The sequence below is a fragment of the Peromyscus leucopus genome, chromosome 5 (genome assembly GCF_004664715.2).
Source record: "Peromyscus leucopus breed LL Stock chromosome 5, UCI_PerLeu_2.1, whole genome shotgun sequence".
Taxonomy (NCBI): Eukaryota; Metazoa; Chordata; class Mammalia; order Rodentia; family Cricetidae; genus Peromyscus; species Peromyscus leucopus.
The window spans coordinates 91728335-91753013 of NC_051067.1; the positions used below are offsets into that span (position 1 = coordinate 91728335).

A 24679-nucleotide genomic window follows, 5' to 3' on the forward strand; every position below is an offset into this window, starting at 1 on the left:
CTGCTGCTCTTCCTCACAGGGGTGCACGGAAACTTCACTGATGACGTCCTGAGGCTGAGTTTAGTGTATGTCAGGTGACATGTTCAATGTCAAAATGACTGGGATTTTTTTTTTTTTTTAAATCAAGGTGAAGAATATGGTTGTTAGGCAGTCACATTTATTCAGTTGTTTACATCAAACTAAAATTGGGTTACTGCATAAAGAATATATTGAGTAGAGAAAATGATTTTTTATTTTACAGTTAAATCCATAGTATTTTTCTCCTCTGAGAAATAAAATAGGTTTAAAATATTTTTTATAGATAGGATAGTATGTAAAGTATGGTTTCATTTTTACGTTGATTTATCTTTTTTCATCTTTGCTGAGGCATAATTGACAAAATTATATATGCAAGGCACACCAAGTAATGACAGTGTATATAGTGTGTGATGAGCGTCATAATCAGGCTATTTAACATAAACATCACCTGCAATCGGTTCCCTTTGTGTATGTGGTAAAAATATCCAAGAGCTACTACTCTTTTAACCAGTTTTGATCAGGCAGTGAGTCACTAGGTCACCATGCTATCACGAGGCTCCAACAGTCTTCTTAAAACTGTAAGCTGCAGTGGCCTTCATCACTCTAGTCTGGCTCTGGTCTGATGGCTTTAGATTTTCTCATGTGAGATCATGCAGCACTTGCCTGTCTACATTCAGCGTAACCTCCTTCATGTTTACCTATGTTGTATGCTAATTCAGTGTAAGATGAAAAGGTCACTTCCAATTACTTTAATGGAAATGTGTTTGGGGTAGTTCTGAGGATTGGTTTCGGGGGAGAATGAACGCTGTACCACTGAGCTGCACCCCATTCCTGATGGAAACTAGTTACGTAAGTTCTAGTTATTCGAAACATGCAGACTTCAACTAAGATGCACCGGAAGTAGAGACTGGAGGCAGAGGTATCTAGGAACGGATTTTGCTTCTGACTTTCCGAACAAATAGTTCATGTTATCATCAAATCTGGAGTTTGGTAAAGGAACCAAAAGGCCTGCTAAATAGTCCCTTAAACAGAAAGAGGATTTCATTCCTTCGGAAGGGGACACGGGGTGGGGGTGGGGGTGGGGTGGGGGGAGTGGGGGGTGGAGACAGCAAGCAGGCAGTGTCTTTCTGCTCTGGTGCTCCTCCCTGCTCAGGGAGCACCCAGGGGTGGGGCAGGAGCAGAACACTGGAAAGCCTTGACCAAAGCTCCCTCTTGAGTTCACTCTAGCTAGGCCAGGGAAGCTAGAGGCCAGCAGTGGAGCTGGCATGGGCCAGTGGCCCTTCAGAGTGGGTGTTATCACTGTCGTTACTAGAGTTTTTAAAGTACCTCCCAGGTGATTTGGCTATCCTGCCTCCCTTACTGTGACGCAGGAAGGCATGTGTGTGTCAGAGGTGGGAGTGGGAGACATAGCATTTACAATAGGTTCCCCAGAAAAGTCTCTGAGAACAGCTTTTGTGTGACTAACACACAAGCTATCTCAGTTTTGAGAGAAGATTCATCTTAAGGCATTTCTGAGCAGAAACATCTCAGTGTGACTCAAGGGGGATAATCAAACAGCTGGTGCCTCTTTATGTGCTCTCCAACTATGAACACTTTGTACATCCCACTCATTTGACAATCGATTATGCCATCATAATTGGGAACATAATATACAAATAATGATTATCACACATGACATCAACAGCAGGGTGCTGGTTAGTTTTATGTCAACTTGACACAAGGTATAGTCATCCGAGAGGAGGGAACTTCAATTGAGAAAATGCCTCCATAAGATCATGGTGTAAGTGACCCTATAGGATATTTTCTTCATTAGTGATTGGTGGGGGAGGGCCCAGCCCACTGTGGGCTGTGTCATCTTTGGCTGGTGTCCTGGGTTCTATAAGAAAGCATGCTGAACAAGCCATGGGCAACAAGGCAGTAAGCAGCACCCCTCCATGGCCTCTACATCAGCTCCTACCTCCAGGTTCCTGCCCTGTTGGAGTTCCTGCCTTGACTTCCTTTATCCAGAAGGATAAGCGGAATAACCCTTTCCTCCCCAAGCTGCGTTTGGTCATGGTGTTTCATCCCAGCAGTGAAAGCCCCAAGACAAGCAGTATCAACTATTTCTGTGTACAGTGATAGGACGGAGAGCGGAAATTTCTATTCCAGGCAGGCAATTAGCAGGAAACGAATGAGAGCTGCAGACTCAGAGACCACTCCAACTAGGCCCCTCCTTTCAACGAACTCCTATTAAATAACAGTTGGAATCACGGAGACTGGTGATTAATGTTTTCTCTAATTTTCCCCCACATTCTTGACTTCTGTTTACCCAAACAAGTGTTCAGCTCCTTCGAGTCAGTAATTATGTTTTCTGTGTCTTGTATAGACTATAACTGTTCAGGAAATAGTAGCTGAGTGCTAGAAATAGGCCCGAGAACTGTCTCTAAAGAGTCAGGCTTCCTAAACGTAACCAGGAAGAGCCTTCACCAGGGCGGGACCCCCGCCACGCCTTCTTTTCCAGCTGTGCAGCCTGGTGAAATCAGGAAGCAGCTGGGACCCGTTTTCTCATCTAAAGCGGCCCTGTCTGCCATGTGCAAACCGAGCCTGCAGTCACAGCTCCTCAGGAAACCTCAGTCTGTCCGCCCCACTACCTCGGTGCAGAGTGGACAGGATTGTCAGCTTGACATGATCTAGAACCCCTGAAGAGACAAGCCTACACCAGTCTGTGAGGGATCATCTAGACTGGCTAGCGGGGCTGGAGGACGGGAGGAGACAACAGCTGAGTGCAGGCACTCGCCCCCTCTGCTTCCTGACTGCGACAGCCGCCTCTTCAAGCTCCGGGACCTAAGAGTGCACCCCTGACCTGTGAACCTAAGTAAGCCTTCCCTTCCAGACATGGCTTCTGTCAGTAATCTCGTTGTAGCAAAAGGAAAGTAATCAAAACACTTGGAGAACACGGGTTCTTGTACAGTGCTGTGAGAGAGCACACATGTATGGGTTTAAGAGGGACGCCAACAGTAGAAACAGTCAATCAATGAAACACAGGCAGTGGAAACAGGCTCGCATGCGCGCGGTGTCTACACATATGTCTGAGTATGTACGTGTTCCACTGCCACTGGGACCTATACATATCCATCTACTTGATGCAGGGCCAGACTGCTGAGAACCAAGCCATATGAAACAAGTGCCCCACTTCCTGATGGAGTGCACCCACTCCATAGCCACCATGCAACAAGTTGTCTCCGTCAACCTTGTCTGTTATACACTACTGAATAGTGGACAGACACCACAATGGTTACTTAACAGGGTTAGTGACAGTCACCACAAAGAAAGGAAAGATGGGCACATCATAAGTGACACTGGACATAAACAGCCAGACTGTGTGCTTGAAGAGACCTGAAGTGAGAAGGCAATTCCCTGAGAAACATCAGAAGTTTCTGTATACTTCTCATGCTCTTCAAATAAAAATTTTCTTTTGACATAGAATTCATGTAAAAAAATTACCTCTGTGCTATGAAATGTTTCCTGTTTAGGCAATTCTTAGAATATTATACTATTAATATTTGTGATGCTTAAGAGTTCTACCCTGACTTCTAATTATCTGTGCATGCATCCCATTTTTTTTCTTTTGGAACCAAAGCTCTATGAGTCAAAGATCAATGTCTGATTGATCTTCCTAATATTCACAGTGTACAGTTAGGTTCCCAAACATTGAGTAAAATAATGGTTAGTTTATTTAATATTGAAAAAGGTGTAATTTATTTTCCCAGTAAATGAAAGGTAGGGTTGTTTGGGTCAGGTTATGACACTGACCTCCTAATCATTCATTTATCCACCAAATTACCCACCATTCAGCACTCCTGTTCTCCTTTCAACAAGAATTTATAAAATACCAGACGCTGGAGATAAGGGAATGGATATGCAAACTCCTGGCTGGGTAGAAGTTAAAATCTATTAGACATTCACCACTTATAACACTGTTTCATAAGAAAAGTTACTACAAAAGAGACCAAGGCATTCGAGCCCCTGGTGTGGCAGTGGGACTGACAGGCTCAATGCCCCCCAACGCACCCCAGTTTCTGCTGTAAGTTCTTTAAAAAGCCCCCAGCCTGACAGCTTGGTGATACCCACATCCTGGGACCCCTCCTGCTGTGGAGGAGTCCTGTGCTTGCTCTCCCCCTGTTAAGTGCTTACCCTGTGTGGTTCCATGCATTTCATTCTTTGAACTCACAAGAGAACCCTAAAACCACTAGCTCTCAGGGGCTTTGGCAGCTGCTTCCTGGGACAATTACCCCCATCCCCAAAGGCAAGCTCACCAAGAACCCAAGAAAGGCAGCATCACTCTCAAGAACATCCTCAGATTCCTGTATCAGCAGGATGTATCTTGATGTATATCAGGAAACCAGTTACCCTCACTGAAAATATCCCCATCACTCTTTGAGCAAGCGGATCTATTCTTTCATGCAATTATGAATTAGAAAAACAACAACAACAACAAAAACTTTGGAGCTGGGCGTTGGTGGCGCACGCCTTTAATCCCAGCACTCGGGAGGCAGAGCCAGGCGGATCTCTGTGAGTTCGAGGCCAGCCTGGGCTACCAAGTGAGCTCCAGGAAAGGCGCAAAGCTACACAGAGAAACCCTGTCTCGAAAAACCAAAAAAAAAAAAAAAAAAAAAAAAAACTTTGGAGTGGCTTCTACTACAACAGTAACCAAAACTAGATTAAGGTTGTATTCTCATGAGGCTTTACATTTTAAGTGAAAAAGAACAAAACAAAACAAATTAACAAATGACTAAGATGATATATAGTAATTAATGCTAAGGATAACATGTTATGGTTAAGTTTATAATAAACTTGACTGGGCTAGTGACTGCCCAAATAACTGGTTAAACATTACTCAGGAGAAGGATCTCGATGTTTCTGGAACAAATTCACACTCGACAGGTCTGTTTTCAAGGGTGCAGATAATCCAGTCCTCTGAGGTGCTACACAAAGCAACAAGGCAGGGTGCACCACTGCTCCCGTGAGTCGGGATATGCCCATTTTCTATTCCTGCAAACAAAGGTTCTCGATCTTGGGCCTCTGGTCTCTAAGAATCCCAGTACCCACAACCCTTTAGTCCTCAGGACTTGTGCTCTGCGGCAGGTTGAGAGCGACACCATTGGCTTTCACGGTCTGAAGGCTTTGGACTCGGACTGAAGCACACCGCCGGCCTCCCCACTTCTTCAGACAGCATATGGGAGATGGTAGAACATCTAGATGTCCACAACTACGAGTCAGCTCTGACAATACTTTCCTCATATGTATGTGTGTGTACATCTGCACACTTACACTAATATTCTCTAAATAGCAGAGGAATGGAGAAAGATGGAGATGTCTCCAAAATCCTAATTCAGAACAATTAAGAATGGTAGTACAAGAGAAAGATGAATATGGTACTCTATATAAAATAGTTATAAATCTCTCTCAGAACGCCAGCCTGCCGCACCTGCCACGCCTGCCGCACCTGCCACACCTGTCTCACCTGCCGCACCTGCACATCAATGCACTGTGCATTCCTCACAGAACGACTTCACACCTCCTCTCCTGTCAACACTCCAATGCCTCCTTGCTTTTCTTACTCTCCACCACTAGCCTTATTTCTTACTTCCCACGGGAGACAAACCAGCCAGAAAAGACTTGTGCTCTCGAGTCTATCAACGAACTTTCTGGCACCTCTGCTCACATGCCATGACTCACTGTGGCTGGATTCTCTGACCAGGAGGCTGCCAGCATTCATCCTCTGTGCATAAGAGCTCTCTTTCTCCTCTTCAAAGAGTAGGTCCAACAATTCTCCCTTGCCTTCGTTATGGAGCCAATTTCCCCTCTACAACTAGATTGATCTTGTTAATACAAATATGTAACTAATTTTTTCAACCTAAAAAAACCTCTCAATCCTTTATTAACTTTGTTGATGTTTTTGTCTCCTTTATTAAAAAAATTAACCTCAATGTTATCAATTATTCTTGATCTTAATCTTTCTTCTTTTATTCGTTCCCAAGCACATTTCAACCAAACTTTGACTATCTAATTCTATGCAAATAGCTTTTGTTAAGGCCACCGATGACAACCATCTTGTTAAACCAGTGGCCACGTCATTTTAACTGAACTGTTACTCACACCCCACTCCATACATATTTTGAAACACATTCTCAGCTACGCTCTGGGGCATCAAAATCTCTTGGTGTTCCTCCAAGGCAAAATGGGTGTCCCTTGGCCTTCTTTGTGGATCTCTTAATAGTACAATATTCTACATCTTGATATAGCTTGGTGATTTTTTTGCCTCCATTCTTACCTTTTTCCCCCAGTTAAACATGAAATTGTCCTTGATGCTGAGCTCTTCCCAGTGAATATTTATGATTTGGACAGGACCAATACAAACACAGTGGATGGTGATTGGACCCTGGATTACAGATTCATACAATCAATTGTTTATCTATATCTTTGCTTGGATGTTTTGAAGGCAGCTCAATCTAAATGTGCAATGCAAACTCCTTTTGAGTTCCTTAAACATGCTCATCCCACACAATTCCTTATAGTATAAACGGTAACTCCAGTCCTGCAGAGGCTCGGGCTTGCAGTTACCCCTGACCTTTTTGCCCCTTTCAGTTCTACTTGCTCAAGTTCTGTATTTCAACTACGTCCCACCAGACTTTCGACTACTTTGGGCCAAACTAATAATCTGTCATGCCTTTACAGCGGTCATCCTGTTCCAACCATCATCCTCTTATAGGCTAGATATTCTCAGCCTAGTGTCCAGAATCATCAGGCCAATGGTGGTGGTACCCATCTATAATCCTAACATTCTGAGGCAGGAGGATTAAGAGTTCAAGGTTAGCCTAGGCTACATAGTGAGACACTGTCTAGAGAAAGGAAAGAAAAAACAATCATCATGTTATCAAAATGCATTCAGTTATTTCCTATTTCTCTCAAATGAAACCTCCAAGTCCAAAGTCTTCCATGCCTTGGTGTTGGCTGCACTGGTGGCACCGGAACACTCAATTCTTTATCTTTTGCTCAAACACTACTTTTCCCAGTGAGTCTGCACTTCCAGACTAATGAAAACAGCAAGCTCCTCCCATTCCCTAGACCATTTCAGGCCCTGTATTCTCTTCTGTGGCACTCACTCTCATCACAGAGACTGCATTTTTTCTTGGTTGTTTCTTTCTCCTGTGACATAACCACCATGGCAGTAATGATACCTCCGCTCTGCTTTCTGCTCTATGCATGGCAGGAGACTGTTCCTGGCACCTAAGGATTCAATTCGCATTACTAAAAGGGCAATGAGCAGGTTTAAGTAACATTTCATTCTGTAAATACAAGATGGAGTGCAAGTGGGACAAGGTGGAGTTTAATTTTTAAGATCTGTATTATAGAACACATCACTAGAAATAATAATAAGAGAGAACTTGATAACATAGAACAAGAGAAAATGTACTAAACTGTGACACAGACGACAAGAGAGGACTGGACTGAGGCGGGAACAAAGGCAGTCCGTCCACCAACCCGCAGACTACAAGGCCGATGGTGAGAGGTGCAGGTGGAGGTGTCTGATAACATTTCTGTGTCTCATCTCATCTAATTCCCTTTCTGCACTAGCTGATGTGAAGAGAGACATTAGAGATAGGAGACGCTAGGAAAAAAATGAGAGATGATTCTCCAGAATCAAAGAGGGAGCGTGGCAGGGAAGATCAGAACTGCCAGACCAGCTGACAGTCACTGTCACGAGCTCATGGAGGAGCAGTTATCACAGTGAAGATGGCTCTGGTGTGTTTGGGTCCATGGCAAACGGTGCAGAGCTGGCTGCCAGCAGGACTGGTGATTTGTGGCAGATATGGAGCAGCAAGGGGGTGAACAAGACTGCTGCCGTGGTCTGTGACACAGGAATTCTAACCAGAGAGCATGGGCCGGGGGGAGGGGAGGGGAGGGGGATGTGGGAGTGCAGGGGTGAATGCAGGGCGAGCACAGCCAGAGGTCTTGCAGCAATGACCAGGTCAGGAAACAGTCATTCCAGTGAGTCTGAAGAATTCTGGACTTGGGCGTATACCATGCGTGTAGGGGCTACTGGTCACACAGAATGCTGGAAAACGTGATTATGAAGGGTCTGCCTGATGGGTAGTTGGCTGGGCTGGAGGGAAGGTAAACTTGTTGGGCTGGGGGTTATTAAAAGGTCAGGCATGTGAACAGTGAAAACAGCAGTGAGGGATCCCAACACAGCACTGAGAAGAAAGCAATGCAAAGATGCTGACGGAGTTGTTCCTGAGAGAAGGACGTGGTTCCACAGTCCTAACAAGAGGGAGAGCAGACAGAGAGAAGGACGGACAGAGAGAAGGACGTGGTTCCACAGTCCTAACAAGGGGAGAGCAGACAGTGTGGACACATGCTAGCCTCCGAAGGAAGTAGACGATTGTGCAGAAGACAGGGAAGTGACTCGGAACAGGTGATGGGTGTAAGAACGACACTTTCCTCCACTGCAAGTCTCCATGGCAGGAAGAGTTGGCCGCTGAAGTGAACCAGAGGACAGGTTCCAACTGGAGCAGGACAGTGAAGGGGATATTCTGGGAGGTCAGTAATACAGGGAACTGAGATTTCACTAGAAAAACTATATTCCTTAGCAACTGTGTGGGAATACCAAGCAACTTCCATCTTTAAAATATGCTAAAGTAATTTCCAGGGCTCAAATTAATTCGTCGGGCTCTTTAACAGACCACAAGCTAGGCAGCTTAAACCAACAGAAACACTGCCTCATAGCTCTGGAGGCTGTGGGTCTAAAATCAAGTGCAGCCATGTTTTCTCAGAAACGTGTCTAGAAACATCCTCTGTCGTGTCTTCTAGATCCCCGAGACTGCTAGCAGCCCCTAGTGTTCCTTCAGCTGGTCAATGCTGCACCCTGACCTCCGCCTCCATTGTCACTGGGGTTCACCCTGTGTGTATTTGTCTCTTTGTTTTATGAGGACACAAATCACACTGGATTAAGGGCCCCACCCTCTTCCAGTATGACCTTATCTGAACTAATTACATTTGCAATGGCTGATTTCAAATAAGGCCACCCTTGGGTGTGTTGGAGGCTAGGGCTTCCACAAATCTTCCTGAGAGCCCCTAATAGAAGTGGAGAAAAAGAACAGCTTTTCTGGAATGTGTTTGTAGTTTAAGTCTCTCAATTATGTGTCCCGCTCAGTAAACAGGACTTGGAACCCAAGTGTTTTATAAATTCTCATTACAAAATGAATAATAGCCCAAACAGGCAAAAGGAACGTGCACCATGGACATGATCTAAAAGCCAAGCAACACAGAAGCAGCTGTGATGTGGCAGGCTGGCACCTTTGAGCCAACGGGGGAGTGCACTGCTCCGAAGGGAGGCACAGGGCTTCTGGCTGAGGGGCTCGGAGTGCTTTCGAGTCTCTCCACTTTAAAATGTCAGACCATAAAGTTCACAAGCTCACAGTTCTGTGTGGAGGAAAGCTTGTGATAACGTGATGCTGAGACACTCATCAGTGAGACATGTCTTGTTATGACATGCAGACGGAACGAGGGTGAGGGTTTTTAATTCCAGGGCTCAACCCCCTAGCTGCGGCTGGAACTCTATCTGCACACTCTGTGCCTGTGTGTGAGTGTACACTGTGGAGGCCAAAGGTCAACCTCAGCGTCTTTCCGAGTTGTGCTCTACCTTTCTTGTTTTGAGACAGGATCTTTTTGTTGTCCCAAAGCTCCCTGGTTTGGCCAGGTTGGTCAGCCAGCAAGCTTGGGATGTGCCTTCCTGGCACTGAGATTACAAGCATGAATCTTTACATTCTACTTTTTACATGGGTTCCGGAGCTCAGACTTAGGTAATTGCGCTTGCCTGGCAAGTACTTTACCATTGATCCACATCCCCTACTCCCCCAGCTCTTCTTGATTAAGTCACAGGAATTAGGCTTCCATATTTGGTAATGTATAAGACCTAGGATATGCAGCTTATTACTGTGCATGCACTCGGTGCTGGGCGCTATACCTGCCCTGTGACTCTCAGACTAACCGGCATTTTGTACCTGCAGAAAGCTCCTTCTAAGTTTCTACTGGGATGCCAAATCTTGGCCAAAAAATACTAGTGGATAATTCCAGTTCCTCATATCCAATGTGCAGGTAGGCAGGCAGCAAGTCATTTCTTCAGAAGGAATGCAAATAATTTGACCCACTGCCTATTCTGAATTGCAGGAGCTCAAACACATGAGGTTCATTCTGCTGAGGGAAGTGATCTGACGACTCTTCCAACCTTGGAAGAGTGGAGCCGGCATTTCAGAAGGCAAGGTGAGGCTGTGGCTTATTACTGGAAGGTAATGGCTTTCATGAAAGATGCAGAATCCAACTGTTTGATAGTATATCTAGCCTTTCCTCCTCCAGACACAGCTGGTAAGGAATGAAGAAGCCCACTCGATTACTCTAATTGAATTCCAACTTGGGTAATTATACCATAATTAAATAAATTTTCCCCATAGTTTTAATTCACTGACAAATAGTGCTAGTCAAACAGCTTCATTTCATTCCTAGACATGCATCCCCACTACATTTCCGTGAGAAGTGGAGTGATTTATATTTGGAAGATGTGTGTGTTGAAAAACTGCACAGTTCATAAAATATTTTAGGTATCATTTATGATTACATATGCTTTGCTCAGCATGAGATAACATTAATTTCTATTATAATCTTTCATCTAATTTCTCATATGCTTACTGCCAAAGGAAATAAGACAGTTAATTAGCATTTCTTATTTTCAGAACAACTTTTGAGTTAGCCAGTGGCCTGGATCTACTTGTAGTTTTGACATTTCCTTACAGCACATTTTGTTGTCCTTGACAGCTGGACTGCATTAGGAGTTTCTGCTTTCCAGTTTACAAACGGGACCTGTTGTGGTAGTATTCCCAGGATTAGGGAATGAGTTGTAGTAGGCACCAGCTTTGGGATCTCAGCTGCCTCAGATCTCCTAGCTCAAGGTTCTTTTTCTCAAAAACGATCCAACACCAGGTCACTATTAATCACTTAGCTTTACTGAGAAAGAAAAGGATGAGTAGTACATGTGTGATCCATGCCATAGGTCACTGTTTTATGATAATTAATGATTTACCCAGGAGCTGGAGGCCTAATCGCTAGGACCAGCTGCTGTCCCTGGATTGCAAGGCTGTGGGATTTTCTGGGTCTCAGGGATAATTCTCTGGGCTCTGCCGGGAGGGGAGATCAAAACGTGTCACCAAGTTGTACCGAAGGATCCAGATTTCGGAGTTATTATAAGGAATAAAGGTTTGAAGAAGGCTTGGGAGGTGGGGGGGTCTTTTTTCCCCTCATGGTGCTAGGATGCAAATTCAGGCCTTGAGCATGCTAGGAAAGGCATCTACCACCGAGTCACATCTGCAGTCCAGTAGATAGTATTTACTAAGATACGTCAATAGCAGACATGAAAGGCAATACCAAGATACTCACGAAAAGCAGCAGCAGCAACGGTGTCACAACAATGCCCTGAAAGAAATAAGAGAGAGAATGGTTGTTTGTCGGCCTAGAAAGCATACTTCTTCCCCCATTTTGTGGGAACGCTAGTCACGCTAGTCCTCTCACTCCTAACAAAATGAGGAGAGACGGCTCTGCTACCATCACATTGACGTCCCTAATGACTATTTGGATAAGGCCACACTGAAGTTGTAGGCCCATGCTCCTTACACCCACCTTCCCTCCGTTTCAACCGAAACTCCCTTCCCACTGCACAGGCCCTGCAGGGGTGGAACCTGGCGGTTGGCAAGTCCTCTCTCTCACTCAAGGCCTTCTACTCTACTTTGGGTAAAGTGCCCCTTTTTGAGAGAAGACAGGTGGTTTAGTCCCAGTTGGGGTCCTCTCCTGAGCAAAGACCACGTCGGCTGTGATGAATGAGATGTCGTGATTTTGTAATGTGAACTGATCTCCCCCAGGAAATGAGCTGCGATCTCCAAACTCATTTCGCTTGATTAGACTCTGTGTCTCCATGGCGGAAGGGAAGTCTTTCATCTAATTCAGCCACACAGGACCACCTCAGTCCCTCTGCCTCCCCCAGGCAGAAATGAGCAAAAGATTTGTTTTCTTCGATGACAGGGAACAGTTTGAGGCTGTTGTCAATGAGGCAGGATACAAGCTTTTAGCTTTGCTTAAAAGCACACATTTGAGTTGGAAGTCAACATGACAGGCTTCACTTGAGAGCAGCAGACAAGGATGTGTCTTAGTTCTTCCTTTATTACTCAGAGCTTTGTTGTGATTTACACAAGAAAAAGCATTTCATATTTTTATTAATGCACTCTGTTTGAGACTTTGAAATTTTAGAGTCTGAATGTATGTGTGCATGTGTAAGAGACAGAGAGACAGGGAGACCAAGGGCTGCCTTTTTCACCCATAAACAATCCTTTTGGTATTTAGAAGGAAGTCTTTGGTCTTTGCTGTTACTACACAGTTGTGAACATGGCATAAAAAACGTATACTATGGGAACAATAATTATAATGATTCTTTTAGTTTATACTCATGTGAATATCCTTGCTTTGCTATTGGATAATAGAATGAATATTGTTTACTGTGTGAACTTAAGCAAGTGGCCAGAGAGAGCAGAGCAGTGTGAGGGTCATACTTTAAATCTCTTCATTACAGCATGCATTGTGGCTTTATCAGTTCCATGGGTTTCTATGAAGCATGCCTCACATTTTGGAGGGCTAGGTGTACCAACCCAAAATAATTTGAATTTAGAAAGGCTACTGCCTGAGGCTGAGGGTGGATCTCAGAGGCAGAGTGTTTGTCCTGCAGGAACAAGGCTCTGAGTTTGATCACCAGAACTTTAATAATAATAAAGAAAGACGGCTGCTAGATTTCATTCTTATAATTACATTTATTCTGTGTGTTTGTGTGTACACATGCACACACAAGGCATGTGTGAAGGTCAGAGGACAACTTATAGAAGCCCATTCTCTTTCCACCATGTAGGTCCTGGGGATCAAATTCAGGCCATGACGCTTTGGCAGCAAGTAACTTTACAGGCCTGAAAAGGTACTTTTGTCTTTAGTGATTTGGAATATATTTGGAATTTAGGTGGAATTCCAAGCTTTAAAAAGTAATGTAAAAGTGAAAACAAACTGGTTGTTGAACCTCTCAATTTCATGATAAGTTTTAGAAACATTTATCAAACATCCATTTAAACACCAGCTCTGTGCTCCTTCATGGCTGATTGAGGGTGAATCCAACGCGGCTCCTGTATTTCAATAGCTAACAGCCTAGAGACAAGTTCAGTACAGAGTGAGGTGTAAAGCCAAATATGCCGATGTATGAGAAGTAGTGTGAAAGAGGGTGATTATTTACCTTTGGGAGGTTTCCTGGTGGAAGAGATACTGGGGTTGGAGAATTCATGGAAAGTGATCTGGTAGGAGAAAGGGCTAGCCCAGGAAGGGAGAGGCACCCCCACAGCCATGAGAATTTGAGCAGGAAAGCACAGACACATGCGAAGCAAAGCAGGTAGAGAGCCGTTCCGCAGGCCTTCGGGGTCTGCTGGCCTCTGAGCAAAGCAAGCTGCCCGGTTACAGAGAGTTCATAGTTCAGTGTGTGGGATGTGGACTTGAAGTGCCTTGTAACCTAACTAGTCCTGGCCTCGGCCCGTTAATCCACCTAAATGCAAACAAACACAACAGCAACTTGCTTTATGTTATGTTTTGTCACCAGTACTAACTAGTGGCGCTGCTGAGAAACGCCGTGACATCTGAGATGGGCTAAGACATTTCTGTGTAGGAGAGGCTGAGCACGCACTCTGGTGACATTTGTACTAGAGCTGATGGCGTGCTGGCTGTCACACAGTGCCTAGGGCCCACTGTTCTTCCTGATGGCCATTTCATTTTTCTTTATAATAACCAGATGCCAGTGGGATTAGTAAGAACATAAATCCTATCAATGCTGTTTTGCTTCAGCACATTCATGTATGTTTTAAAACGTGACTCTCCCCGACATAAGGGGGTGAGTTACACTGTGGCCCTCTCCTCTACATGGGGAAAGAAGGGTTCTGAAAGGCCAAGCAACCCAACACAAGGTCACATAGCAAAGATGGCACAAGTTGGGGATGAGCCAGCATCATCCAGCTCTAAGTTCACTGGTCCCTTGGAAGCAGAGCTCTACCACCAGCACCACTTCCTGCCGAATTCTACCCTGACACATGGGGGGGGGCAGTGGCCATAGAACCTGGGGCCTAATTGATAAGTGCCTCTCGGAGATGACCGCACTCTGGAAAGCACAACACAGGTATCTGAGCTTTCTCTGTGGAGAAACTCCAAATGTGCAGTAACCTATACAATAATTTCTTTCTTGTTCTACCAAGGACTAACAACATTCAGTCCTGAGATAGGAAAATTTGCTGGACAGGATGCACCATATAATTCTGACTTGAATATTCCTCATTATTTTTCAATAAGGGTGGTTCAAGTTCATTAACTATGACTGGATTATTAGAAACGCTGAACCCCCTTGTTCAGTTATATTAGGTACTGAGTCATCTCCAATGCCATCAGCTGTGGTATGAGCACTATTAAGTTTGGGTAAAGTCATCAGAATTATTACCACACCTATAACAACCCATATTTATTAAGTACTCATGTCAGATACTGTGCTAAGGACTTCATGTCTATTATTTTATGAAATCTTCAGAACCACCCTATGAGCTCTGCACTATAATTATCCTTATACAAGGTAAGGAGCTGAACCTTGGACACGGAGAGGAAAGTGTGGAGGCCATTTGTTTCTTTCACTTCAGAGCCCAAACTCTTGAACGATGATTATACAGTCTTCAGTGGCCCGAAAGATGGCTCAGAGTAAAGGTGTTTGCTGTTTGGTGATGCAGGCCACATGGCCTAAGTTCCTAAGGCTGGAACCCATTTAAAGGAGGAAGGAGACAACTGACTTCCACCTGTTCACTGTGGCAAGCCCCACCCCTCACCCCTCCACATACATACACAAAATTATAAATAAATTAAATGAAAAGTTAACATATTTATAATAAATGTTAAGCCATTTCGTTGGAGTTCTATTTTAAGGGTTAAATCAGAGAGGAGCTTAAAAACTCAATGTGTTTTCTGATGACATGAACTAGACCATAAAGTGAGCACTGTGTGGTGTGGCTAATACAGTCCTCTAAAGCCTGGCTTTTGCAAACATCAGTGGTAAAGGTGGGAAAGGTGTGCACTCAAATTTAAAATGGTGTTAGCAATGAACACTAAAAGACAGAGCATCAAATAAACATGGGTCTACAAAGGGCCCTTGAATTTTCTCTCCTCTCTTTCTTAAGTAACTTCTTGACAGAGAAGGCCCAGCACTTGCAGCTTTTGAAGGTCAGGGTCATGGCAGCTGGTATCATGCAAAGCCTTCTGCTGCAACACTGGAGAACTCAGATCACGAAGGACATGTCACGTCTCCTGGGAAACTTCCCTAGATCCATTTACACCTCGGTGAGAGCCACTGCCACAGTGGAAAGGGAAGAGTGTCAAGTCCGACACTGTCATTCAGACACTCGCAAGTAAACAAGGAAGCCCTGGTAACAGCTAGAGAACTGTAACATGTCTCTCTCAGCAACAGGACTCACAAAAAGAGAAACTGAAATGAACTTCTCATGCTATTTTTAAAGAAAAACCTATGAAGAGGTTTTGCTGTAACAGTTCCAGTGATCTTACAGTTACTGATGTCTGAGGCCAGCACCCAGTACCTTCTGCATAACTTGACTACACAGAATGACAGGAGCTCAGCTTTGCAAAGGATCTTGGGACCACTTGGTCTAAGTCCTCACTGTCTACCTCTTGTACATCCTCATAAGAAATGTGAGTTGAGTGGCTGTGTCTTGTCCAGACACTTGCTCTTCCCAATCAATGGCCCTGACTAAAGGTCCAATATCAGAGGAAACACTTTTTTTTTCCAAGACAGGGTGTCTTGGTATGACAGACCTGGCTGTCCTGGAACTTGCTTTGTAGACCAGGCTGGCCTTGAACTCACAGAGGTCTGCCTGCCTCTGCCTCCTGGAATTGAAGGTGTGTGCCATCATGCTAAGGTGGGAACACTTTCTGAAACCCCAAACCATCAACATTGCTGTCACCAGAGGAAGGCCCACCTCTCTTCTTTGACAGAGCCTTTTCACTGACTCACGCCTGGTGCAATGAGACTCCTGGGTGCTTTAGCCCTCTCCGCTCCTGATACTTCAGTAGTAATGCTGCTGCTGACATTGAGTCTCCCTAGTGTCAAAGTCCTTGGTTCCTCCTAGGCTGGTTTTGAGCCTTCTTCTAATGTACCCTCACCAAGATGCATTCAAAGATGGACAGACTGCATAATAGAAATGTCCTGATCCGTAGAAATGAGACAGAAAGGCTGTCCTTGCAGTGTGAAGCTGGAGCCCACTGACCAAGTCAAGGACTCCACAGCTACCTGAACAGACACTGGCCAACCCAAGGATCTCACAGCTACCTAGGCAGACAATGGCTAACCCAAGGATTCTGCAGCTACCTGGGCAGACACAGGCCAACCCAAGGATTTCACAGCTACCTGGACAGATAGACTTTTCTTTCTTGGACTCCTATTTACTATTGTCTAGTGACCTGACTATGTAACACATAATTTATACAATTTATTTGGTAATTTACAATTTATTTGTCTTGTAGTGGGAAAAAAATGGCCCTAAAAGTTATTGTTCTGTTGACCTGTAATGAAAACTAACCAGTTCTGTCTATAATGTAAATGCATTTAATATGTTTTTCCGGTGGCCTATATATAAATGTCCACTATCACCTTGGGAGCCATTTAACATGTGCTGATGCCTGATTATCCTTAAGAGTGAATGTCCAGCCTATTTGTTCCATATGTGTGAGGAAATCATGCTAACTTTTTAAAAATTAAACTTTGGAAATACCTTTCTTTTATTTGTACATTAGTGCAAAAATTAACTTTGAAAAGGTAACAATAATGATTCTTCCAGCTCTCTGCTTTTGCCTTATGGCTAACATATAAAGGTCTGTTAAAAAGCTGGGAAAAGTTCACCCTTCAGGAACAAGGCTTTGGCCAGCCAGTATGTGGTTCTAGTCAACAAATTCAAAGCATTGAATTATAAAAGAGTGGTGTGGGCAGTTCCAAGGATACCTAAATTTAAACAAAATGGGGAGCATATTGTGGTGGTATTGTGTTCTCCAAAATATTGTGCACCCTAATAAACTTATCTGGGGTCAGAGACAGAACAGCCACTAAATACGAAGGCTAGAAAATGGTGGCACTCACACCTTTAATCCTAGCATTCCAGAGGCAGAAATCCATGACTCAAGGATATAGCCAAGCATGATGATTCACGCCTTTAATCCCAGAAAGCGAGCCTTTAATCCCAGGGAGTGATGGTAGAAAACAGAAAGGTATATAAGGCGTGAGGACCAGAAACTAGAAGCATTTGGCTGGTTAAGCTTTCAGGCTTTCGAGCAGCACAGTTCAGCTAATATTCATTCTGGATGAGGACTCAGAAGCTTCCAGTCTGAGGAAACAGGATCAGCTGAGCAACTGGTGAGGTGAGGTAGCTGTGGCTTATTCTGCTTCTCTGACCTTCCAGTGTTCACCCCAATAACTGGCCTCAGGTTTGATTTTATTGATAAGAACTTTTAGGATTCCTGCTACAGCACATGAAGTTGACAATATATGATACTACATTGACAACAAAGCACATGAGTTCTTTAAGGAAGAAATAGCCTTGTGTGCAGGTGTGTGTCTGTCATCACAACACAACAGTGAGGTCAGCCTGGCTAAATGAGACTCTGTTCCCCACAAAGCAACAAACCACCCAATCAAACAACAACAACAATGGCTATCACATAGCCTGAGAAAAACACACTAGCTCTGTTTGAGGCTAAGGTATACAATGACAAATGGCACAAACACACCCATGTCTTCTCCGAGTTTTCAGAGACCAGAGACAAGCAACTATAATAACGTGATGAGCACACAAAACAAAAATCTCAGAGTGCTCTGAAAGGACTCAGTCGGGGTGAGAAACCAAAAGAAGGAACAGAGGAGAGGGGAGAGGAAGGGCGGGGAGGGGAGGGGCAGGGAGAAGAACCCACAGAAACTCAAACTGGGAGTACAGTGGGCTGTGCGGTTGGGAAGGATGAACTTGAGAATCCAAAGACACACAGAATGGTCTAGTAATCAATCCATCCTGGGGTTTGGGCTTGTGTCAATGATGGGACACCACAAGAAGAACAAGAAGAGAGGAGGACAAGACTGTGGTGACATCATGGTGACATCTTAGAGGAGAGCAAAGTGGAAGACTGGGATGGAGGAAACCTGCCACTGTGGTATACTGTCTGTAATCTAAGAAATAAAGCTTGCCTGAAGATCAGAGGACAGAGCCAGCCACAGAGTCAGCCATGGAGGTCAGGCAGTGGTGGCACACACCTTTAATCCTAGCACGCGAGGAGGCAGAGATCCACCTGGATCTCTGTGAGTTCAAGGCCATGCTGGGCTACATGATATTAATCCAGTCTAAAAGAGAAACAGAGCCAGGCAGTGGTGGCACACACCTTTAATCCCAGCACTAGGAAGGTTGAGACAGGAAGTGATACGGCTGGGCAGAGAAAGGAACATAAGGCAGGAGATAGGAGTTCGCCCTGCCCTTCCCGGCTCTTTCAGGCTGAGGAGTTGGTGAGGTAAGAGGTGGTGGCTGTGGCTTGCTCTGCCTCTCTGATCTTTCAGCTTTCACCCTGATAGCTGGCTCTGGGTTTTTATTACAAGGCCATTTAGGATTTGTGCAACATGCCACACTCTAAGCAGAAGTTGATGTGAGCTAAGAGGATGGAATTTTAGAGGAGATGAAGATGGGGGAAGTCCTTGAAGATGCATGGATGGACGGACAGACGGACGGACAGATGGATGGATGGATCAATTAGCTGAGGGTAGGGGACAGTGGCAAGAAGGAAGGAGGAGTAATTTCCTGGTTTTCTGAATTAGGTGATTCTTGACCAAACAAGACACCACAGAGCCAATTACTTGGCCAAGATGGCCCTGGTTAGTCTCACTTTCCTTGGGCAAGATAAGTGTGAGGGGTCCACGAGGCCTCCTGCTGAGATGCAGTAGCTGCTTATATGGGCCCGAAGCTGAATGCTGCATCAGGACAGTGGACACAGTGGCTGAATCCTCAGCACACAGTAGGTTGTTCCTGCTGCACAGAAGAGGAGAAGTTAAGAGCACAGACTGTGGGCTGAAGCACCGCACTGAAATGACTGTGAGACAATTAAACAGGAAGGGTAGAAGGGAGCAGAGGAGGGAGACGGAGCGAGGGAGTACACAGAACAGAGTCTGGCCAACTCTTTGAAGAGCCAAGACTCCTGGGTCAGAGGCAAAGGCTTCTGTCACTCAGCAAGCAGCTGAAGCAGGCACTGATGCCATCTCGTCAGTCCCAATTCCAGCAGGTGACACAGATGCTCAGGCTGATGTCTGCATGGGCCGTGGGTAGCATCACTGGAAAGAATACTGTCTCAGCCAGGGAACATGCATCTTTTCTAATGGGCAGAAGACAGACCAGCCCTTTCTCCTCAGGGAGACTCTATTCAAACAACCTTGAAAAGGCCATGAACACAGAGTGGGCAGTGTCTGTGCTCCAAAAATATATTAAAACACAAGACAGAGCTGTCTTCCAACAGAGGAGGTACCCAGCAACTTAGTCAACATTGGGTCAATTAAGCACACACGTTACCAAACTCACTATAACTTTCTTCAAATATAATCACAGGGCTAATAAGCTCAGACAAGAAAAGGATAGCCAGATAATCCTTCGTAATGATCAAAAAATGTTCCTCAAAGATAACACTGATTCTTGGACACTATCACTCAAATAAAGTAAGGTTCTGACCAATGGAACTGATGTCCAATTCACAATTTCCTCTTTTACTTTTTAAATGGGTAAATCCAATAAGTGTCCTTTTGAAATCTAGACCCTTGATAGGTTGGAATGCGGTCTCAGAACTGGCAGCAGCGGGCTATTCCCCAAACCAATGACTTTATAATCCTCACTTTGGCAACCTCTTTGGGCAGTCTGTAGGTGAGCTTCTGAGTGGGTGGGTGGATTTAGAACCCAGAGCAGAAGCTGTGTTGGGCCAGACCATCATCTGAGGCTGCACTGCTAGAATCCCTCCACTTGCCTGTTGTACCTGGAAAACGGCCAGCGACCACAACAGGTAAATAAACAGGAATGGCCACAGGTGCCCTGGAGGTGATGAGTGGCAGATCTCTGTGCCTTAGTGTTGCTCTGGATTAAGAACTATATTTCACAAAAAAAAAGAAGTGCAAGAGGCTATTCTCTCTAATAACCCGGCTTTCAGTGGAGCCATGCTAATCCCTGGAACATCACAGCACATTCCTCTGTAACTCCTTATCTTCCTCCAGACGAACATCAAATGACTTGCTAGTAGTGTAGACCATCCACTTTCCCCTTCCGGGCATGCACAGTGACATCTGCAAGACTCCAGCTGTTGATCCTGCCCCCTTTCTGTAGGACTTGTCAGGGATGGAGATTCAGCAGTCACAAATGTCAGTGTTCTCAGGACTTGATGAGGTCATCTCTCCAAGCCAGCAGACAGACAGCACTTGATGAGGTCATCTGTCGGAGCCACCAGAAAGAGCCTGCTTATCTTGGGACAACTTCTCTTTTCCAAAATTGACTCCTTGCTAAAAGTGATGTGCGAGAGGAAGGACCAGTGGGGAGGGGAAATAAAAATGTAGAACTGAACAAACTGAATTTAGGGTCCTAATATTCAGAGTTGCAAAGCAGATAAAGAAGAACCACAAAAAGAAAAAACATGTGTATTACTGACTACCACCAACACAATGACAGATGTTAATGATGAAAAACAGTGTCAAAATGCATGATTTCTCTTTTTGCATTTTTTTAAATATGGGATCAAACTTGCTATGTAGCCAATGCTGGCCTTAAGCACCGGAACTTCCTGTGTCCACCTCCTAAGTGTTAGAATTATAGATATATGCCACCATGTTTGATTTTCTTTTTACCTTTAAAGTGAGTAATTCTTTCTTTCTGGCCATGGAAACTCACCCCCTGTATTAAACAGTTAGCTGCTAACTTGGCCTTTTCTGTGCAGATTAAGCTGACAAAAAAAACTAAGGCACAATTAATGCCCACAGCAAGATATCCTGTGTTCTCCAAGGAAATTTCATGTGAATCTTCTGTATGTTTACAGATTTAAAACACTTAAATCTGTAAACATACAGAAGGCAAGTAAACCCAAAGAAGTGTCTTAAAATTCTTATCTGTATGCAACAGGCCTAGGAGGCAGCAGGAGGAGACAGAGTGAGGGTCAGCTTCTGAGACTACACTATAAAGACACCGGCTTCTGGGGTGAAGGCAAGATCTTATGTCAAAGGTTCATTTGGGCCTGCAGGCCTCCTCTGTGGGCATATGCTGCAATAAGGATCTGCAGTGTGGCTTTCCCTAGGACTAGGAGAACAATCCATCCATTGTTAGCACAGCAAACACGATGCACAAGAAGCCCAGCTTCCTAATGTCAACAGATTAATTCTATACAACCCAATGGCTGACCAAAGCTCACCCTGTGTAGCTGGAGATTTCTCCAGTCGGGGGGGGGGGGACAGCCACTCAGACCCAAGTAAAGACACAGAGACTTATATTACTTCTAAACTGTATGGTCGTGGCAGGCTTCTTGCTATCTAGTTCTTATATCTTAAATTAACTCATTTCTATAAATCTATACCTTGCCACATGGCTTGTGGTTTTACCGGTACTTTACATCTTTACTTCTCATGGCAATGGTGGCTGGCAGCATCTGCTGACTCAGCCTTCCACTTCCCAGAATTCTCCTCTCTGCTTATCCCACCTACATTATACTTCCTGCCTGGCCAATACTGGCTATACTACACTATACTGGCTACTGGCCAATCAGTGTTTTATCAATCAATCAATCAATCAATCAATCAATCAAAGCAATACATTTCACAGCATACAGAAAGACATCTGCAGCATACCCAGTCTGAAACATATCCATAGGAACTTGTGGAGCTTCTTGCTTTAGACTCACTGTTTTAGTGGTGTCTTAAAAGTTTCTATTTCTGTGAAGGGACACCATGACCACAGCAATTCTTATAAAGGAAAACATTTAATTGGGGCTGGCTTACAGTTTCAGAGGTTCAGTCCATTATCATCATGGCAGGACGTGGTAGTGCGCAGGCAGACACCTAATGAGAAGACACTATGGTGGTGGAGAGGTAGCTGAGAGTTCTACATCTGGATGAGCAGGCAGCAGGAAGAGAGGGCGACACTGGGCCTGGTTTGAGCATCTGAGACCTCAGCCCTCAGTGACACACTTCCTCCTAATATTGTTGGTCCCTGGGGACCAAGCATTCAAATCTATGAGCCTATGGGGGTTATTTCTATTGAAGCCACCACAAGAGGGTAGCAAATACTACCAAGAAACCAACAGCCAGAATTTACTCAGAAATGTTATATAGTAGGAACTATGTTAAATGGTTTTCAAATATTATTTCATTTAAAGTCTAAGAAACCTGACTGTCAATTTACAGGTGAGAAACATGGGGCTTACAGAGAACATGGGCGACCATGGGTACCGTGACAACGAAGACTGCAGGACAGGAATCACATCGATAGCTGAAAGGTCAGGGGGTGGCCCAAGGAAAGGGAGAAGAGGGGTGGGAAAAATGAACAAAGGAGAAAACAAGAACTTAAAAGAGAGTATGGTTAAGATACGGATAGCAATACAAGTCAAATTTCATATGTACATAGGTATATATGTGCATTTATATGTATGTACATATATACACATACATACATACATATATACATACATACATACATACATACATAGTCTCTTGTCAAAGGCACTCCAATAACTTAATGTGCTAAATAACCTCTTAGGTCACTGGGGTAACACTAGATCTTTATTTCCAGCAGCTGAAATGATTACATGTATGTTTACTACTCGAATTATTGGCATTTTCAAAACAACAGTGCTTGGTTGATATGAGGCACTTGAGAAATTTTTTTGCTGGACCAGTGGGTGGGTGGGTGGATGGATGGATGGATAGATGGATGGATGTGTATCCACATATGCTTCTCTCAGGGAGCAGGACATCTTACATTGGTAATAGCTATGAGTCGGCTGACACAGCGAAAGCTTTGTATGTATGTATACTAAGCCAGTTTATGCTTTTTATACACATAACTCACGCAGTCCTTAACACACTTATAACAAAGTGTTGTTACGACTTTCATTTTACAGACAAGAAATCGGAAGTAGATGGGAGAATTATACAGAAATTTAAGAGAGTTGGGTGGGGTGGGGTGAGATGGGAATCCAGGATCAATACTATCATGTTATTGTCTCCATCCTGATCAAGACTTCTCTGAGGGCTTAGGGAAGTGGAGAACATTAGAGATGACTACATCCTTTTACACACTCTGACACTAACGCCCAAGGACGGCCATCTCAGTACTCACGGCTGCAGCGTTAGTGGAAGCGCAAGAACCAGCAAGGGTACGACATCCCAATCCCAGATCTTTATTTCTAACAGCACATGTGCTCAGGAGAACAGCTGGAGTGCGGCCCACAGCCAGAAGACCCAAGGTCACTGCCTGAATGATGTTATTTGCTACACACACAAGAAAAAGAAGTGGCAGACGGGGCGTTATACCAGACTAAGAAACGGGAACCGTACAATAGGAGCTCTCTTCTGTCTGCCTGCTTAAAAAACAAAAAACAGCTGGGTGGTGGGGGCGCACGCCTTTAATCCCAGCACACGGGATGCAGAGGAGGCAGATCTTTGTGAGTTTGAGGCCAGCCTGCTCTACAGAGCGAGATCCAGGACAGCCAGGGCTACACAGAGAAACCCTGTCTCAAAAAATCAAACCCACAAAAAAATGAAACACAACAGCCCCAGATGGTGATACAGCTGGGGAGGAACGGGTCAGCAAGACTCAGAAGAGGCGGGTGCAAGGTGGGGGTGTGTGGGGGGGCTCGAACAAGGGCCCAGCGAGGACAGAGAAAGAGGCAATGGGGTGACTAGTGAGATTTTTGGGCCCTGGGGATTTCATTCAGGCCTCTGGGTGCTTAGAGGAGGAAAAAGGGCTTTCTAGAATAATTAGAAATTGATTTCCTTTTAAATAAGGCATTGAAAATAACAGTTTAATCAAAACTACTGTTCAGATTTATTCCAAAGCTTTAATCTAAACAGACAGACAGAAAAGCAGACCTCTATTCATGTGAAATGAATGGGCTTGGCAAGGCTCACCCACCACTTTTAGACGTGTCTGAAGGACAGCACACTCTGCTGTGGGCACTGCTGTGCTGACCAACACCAGGGATGAAGCAGCTGCATCCTATCTGCCTTGGCTCACATCTTTAGTTGGATTTACTCCAGGTTTTGTGATATTCCTTAGTAGACCCTCCCCCAGCACAGAAAACGAGCCCTCACTATTTTCACTCAGAGAGGCTCCTGTCCAGAGAAGATGAACTAACCAATGCTCCTAAGAAGGTATGCACCTCCTGTGAGCATCAGTGGTCACCAGCCTTTCCTCCCACCCCCAAGGAAAGAGGGGTTGTCTTTTCAAAGTCTATTTCC

At 44.6% G+C, this 24679-nt stretch overlaps 1 protein-coding gene across 5 annotated transcripts in view; it reads right to left on the reverse strand.

The window, feature by feature from the left end:
- Positions 1-24679, reverse strand: part of Slc10a7 (solute carrier family 10 member 7) — a 227547-nt gene that overhangs the window by 50698 nt on the left and 152170 nt on the right. For all 5 annotated transcript variants that reach the window (XM_028892893.2, XM_028892892.2, XM_028892891.2 and 2 more), the window contains exon 6: positions 11491-11526. In XM_028892893.2, coding sequence (XP_028748726.1) covers positions 11491-11526 — 36 coding nt within the window. The remainder of the gene's footprint in view (positions 1-11490; positions 11527-24679) is intronic.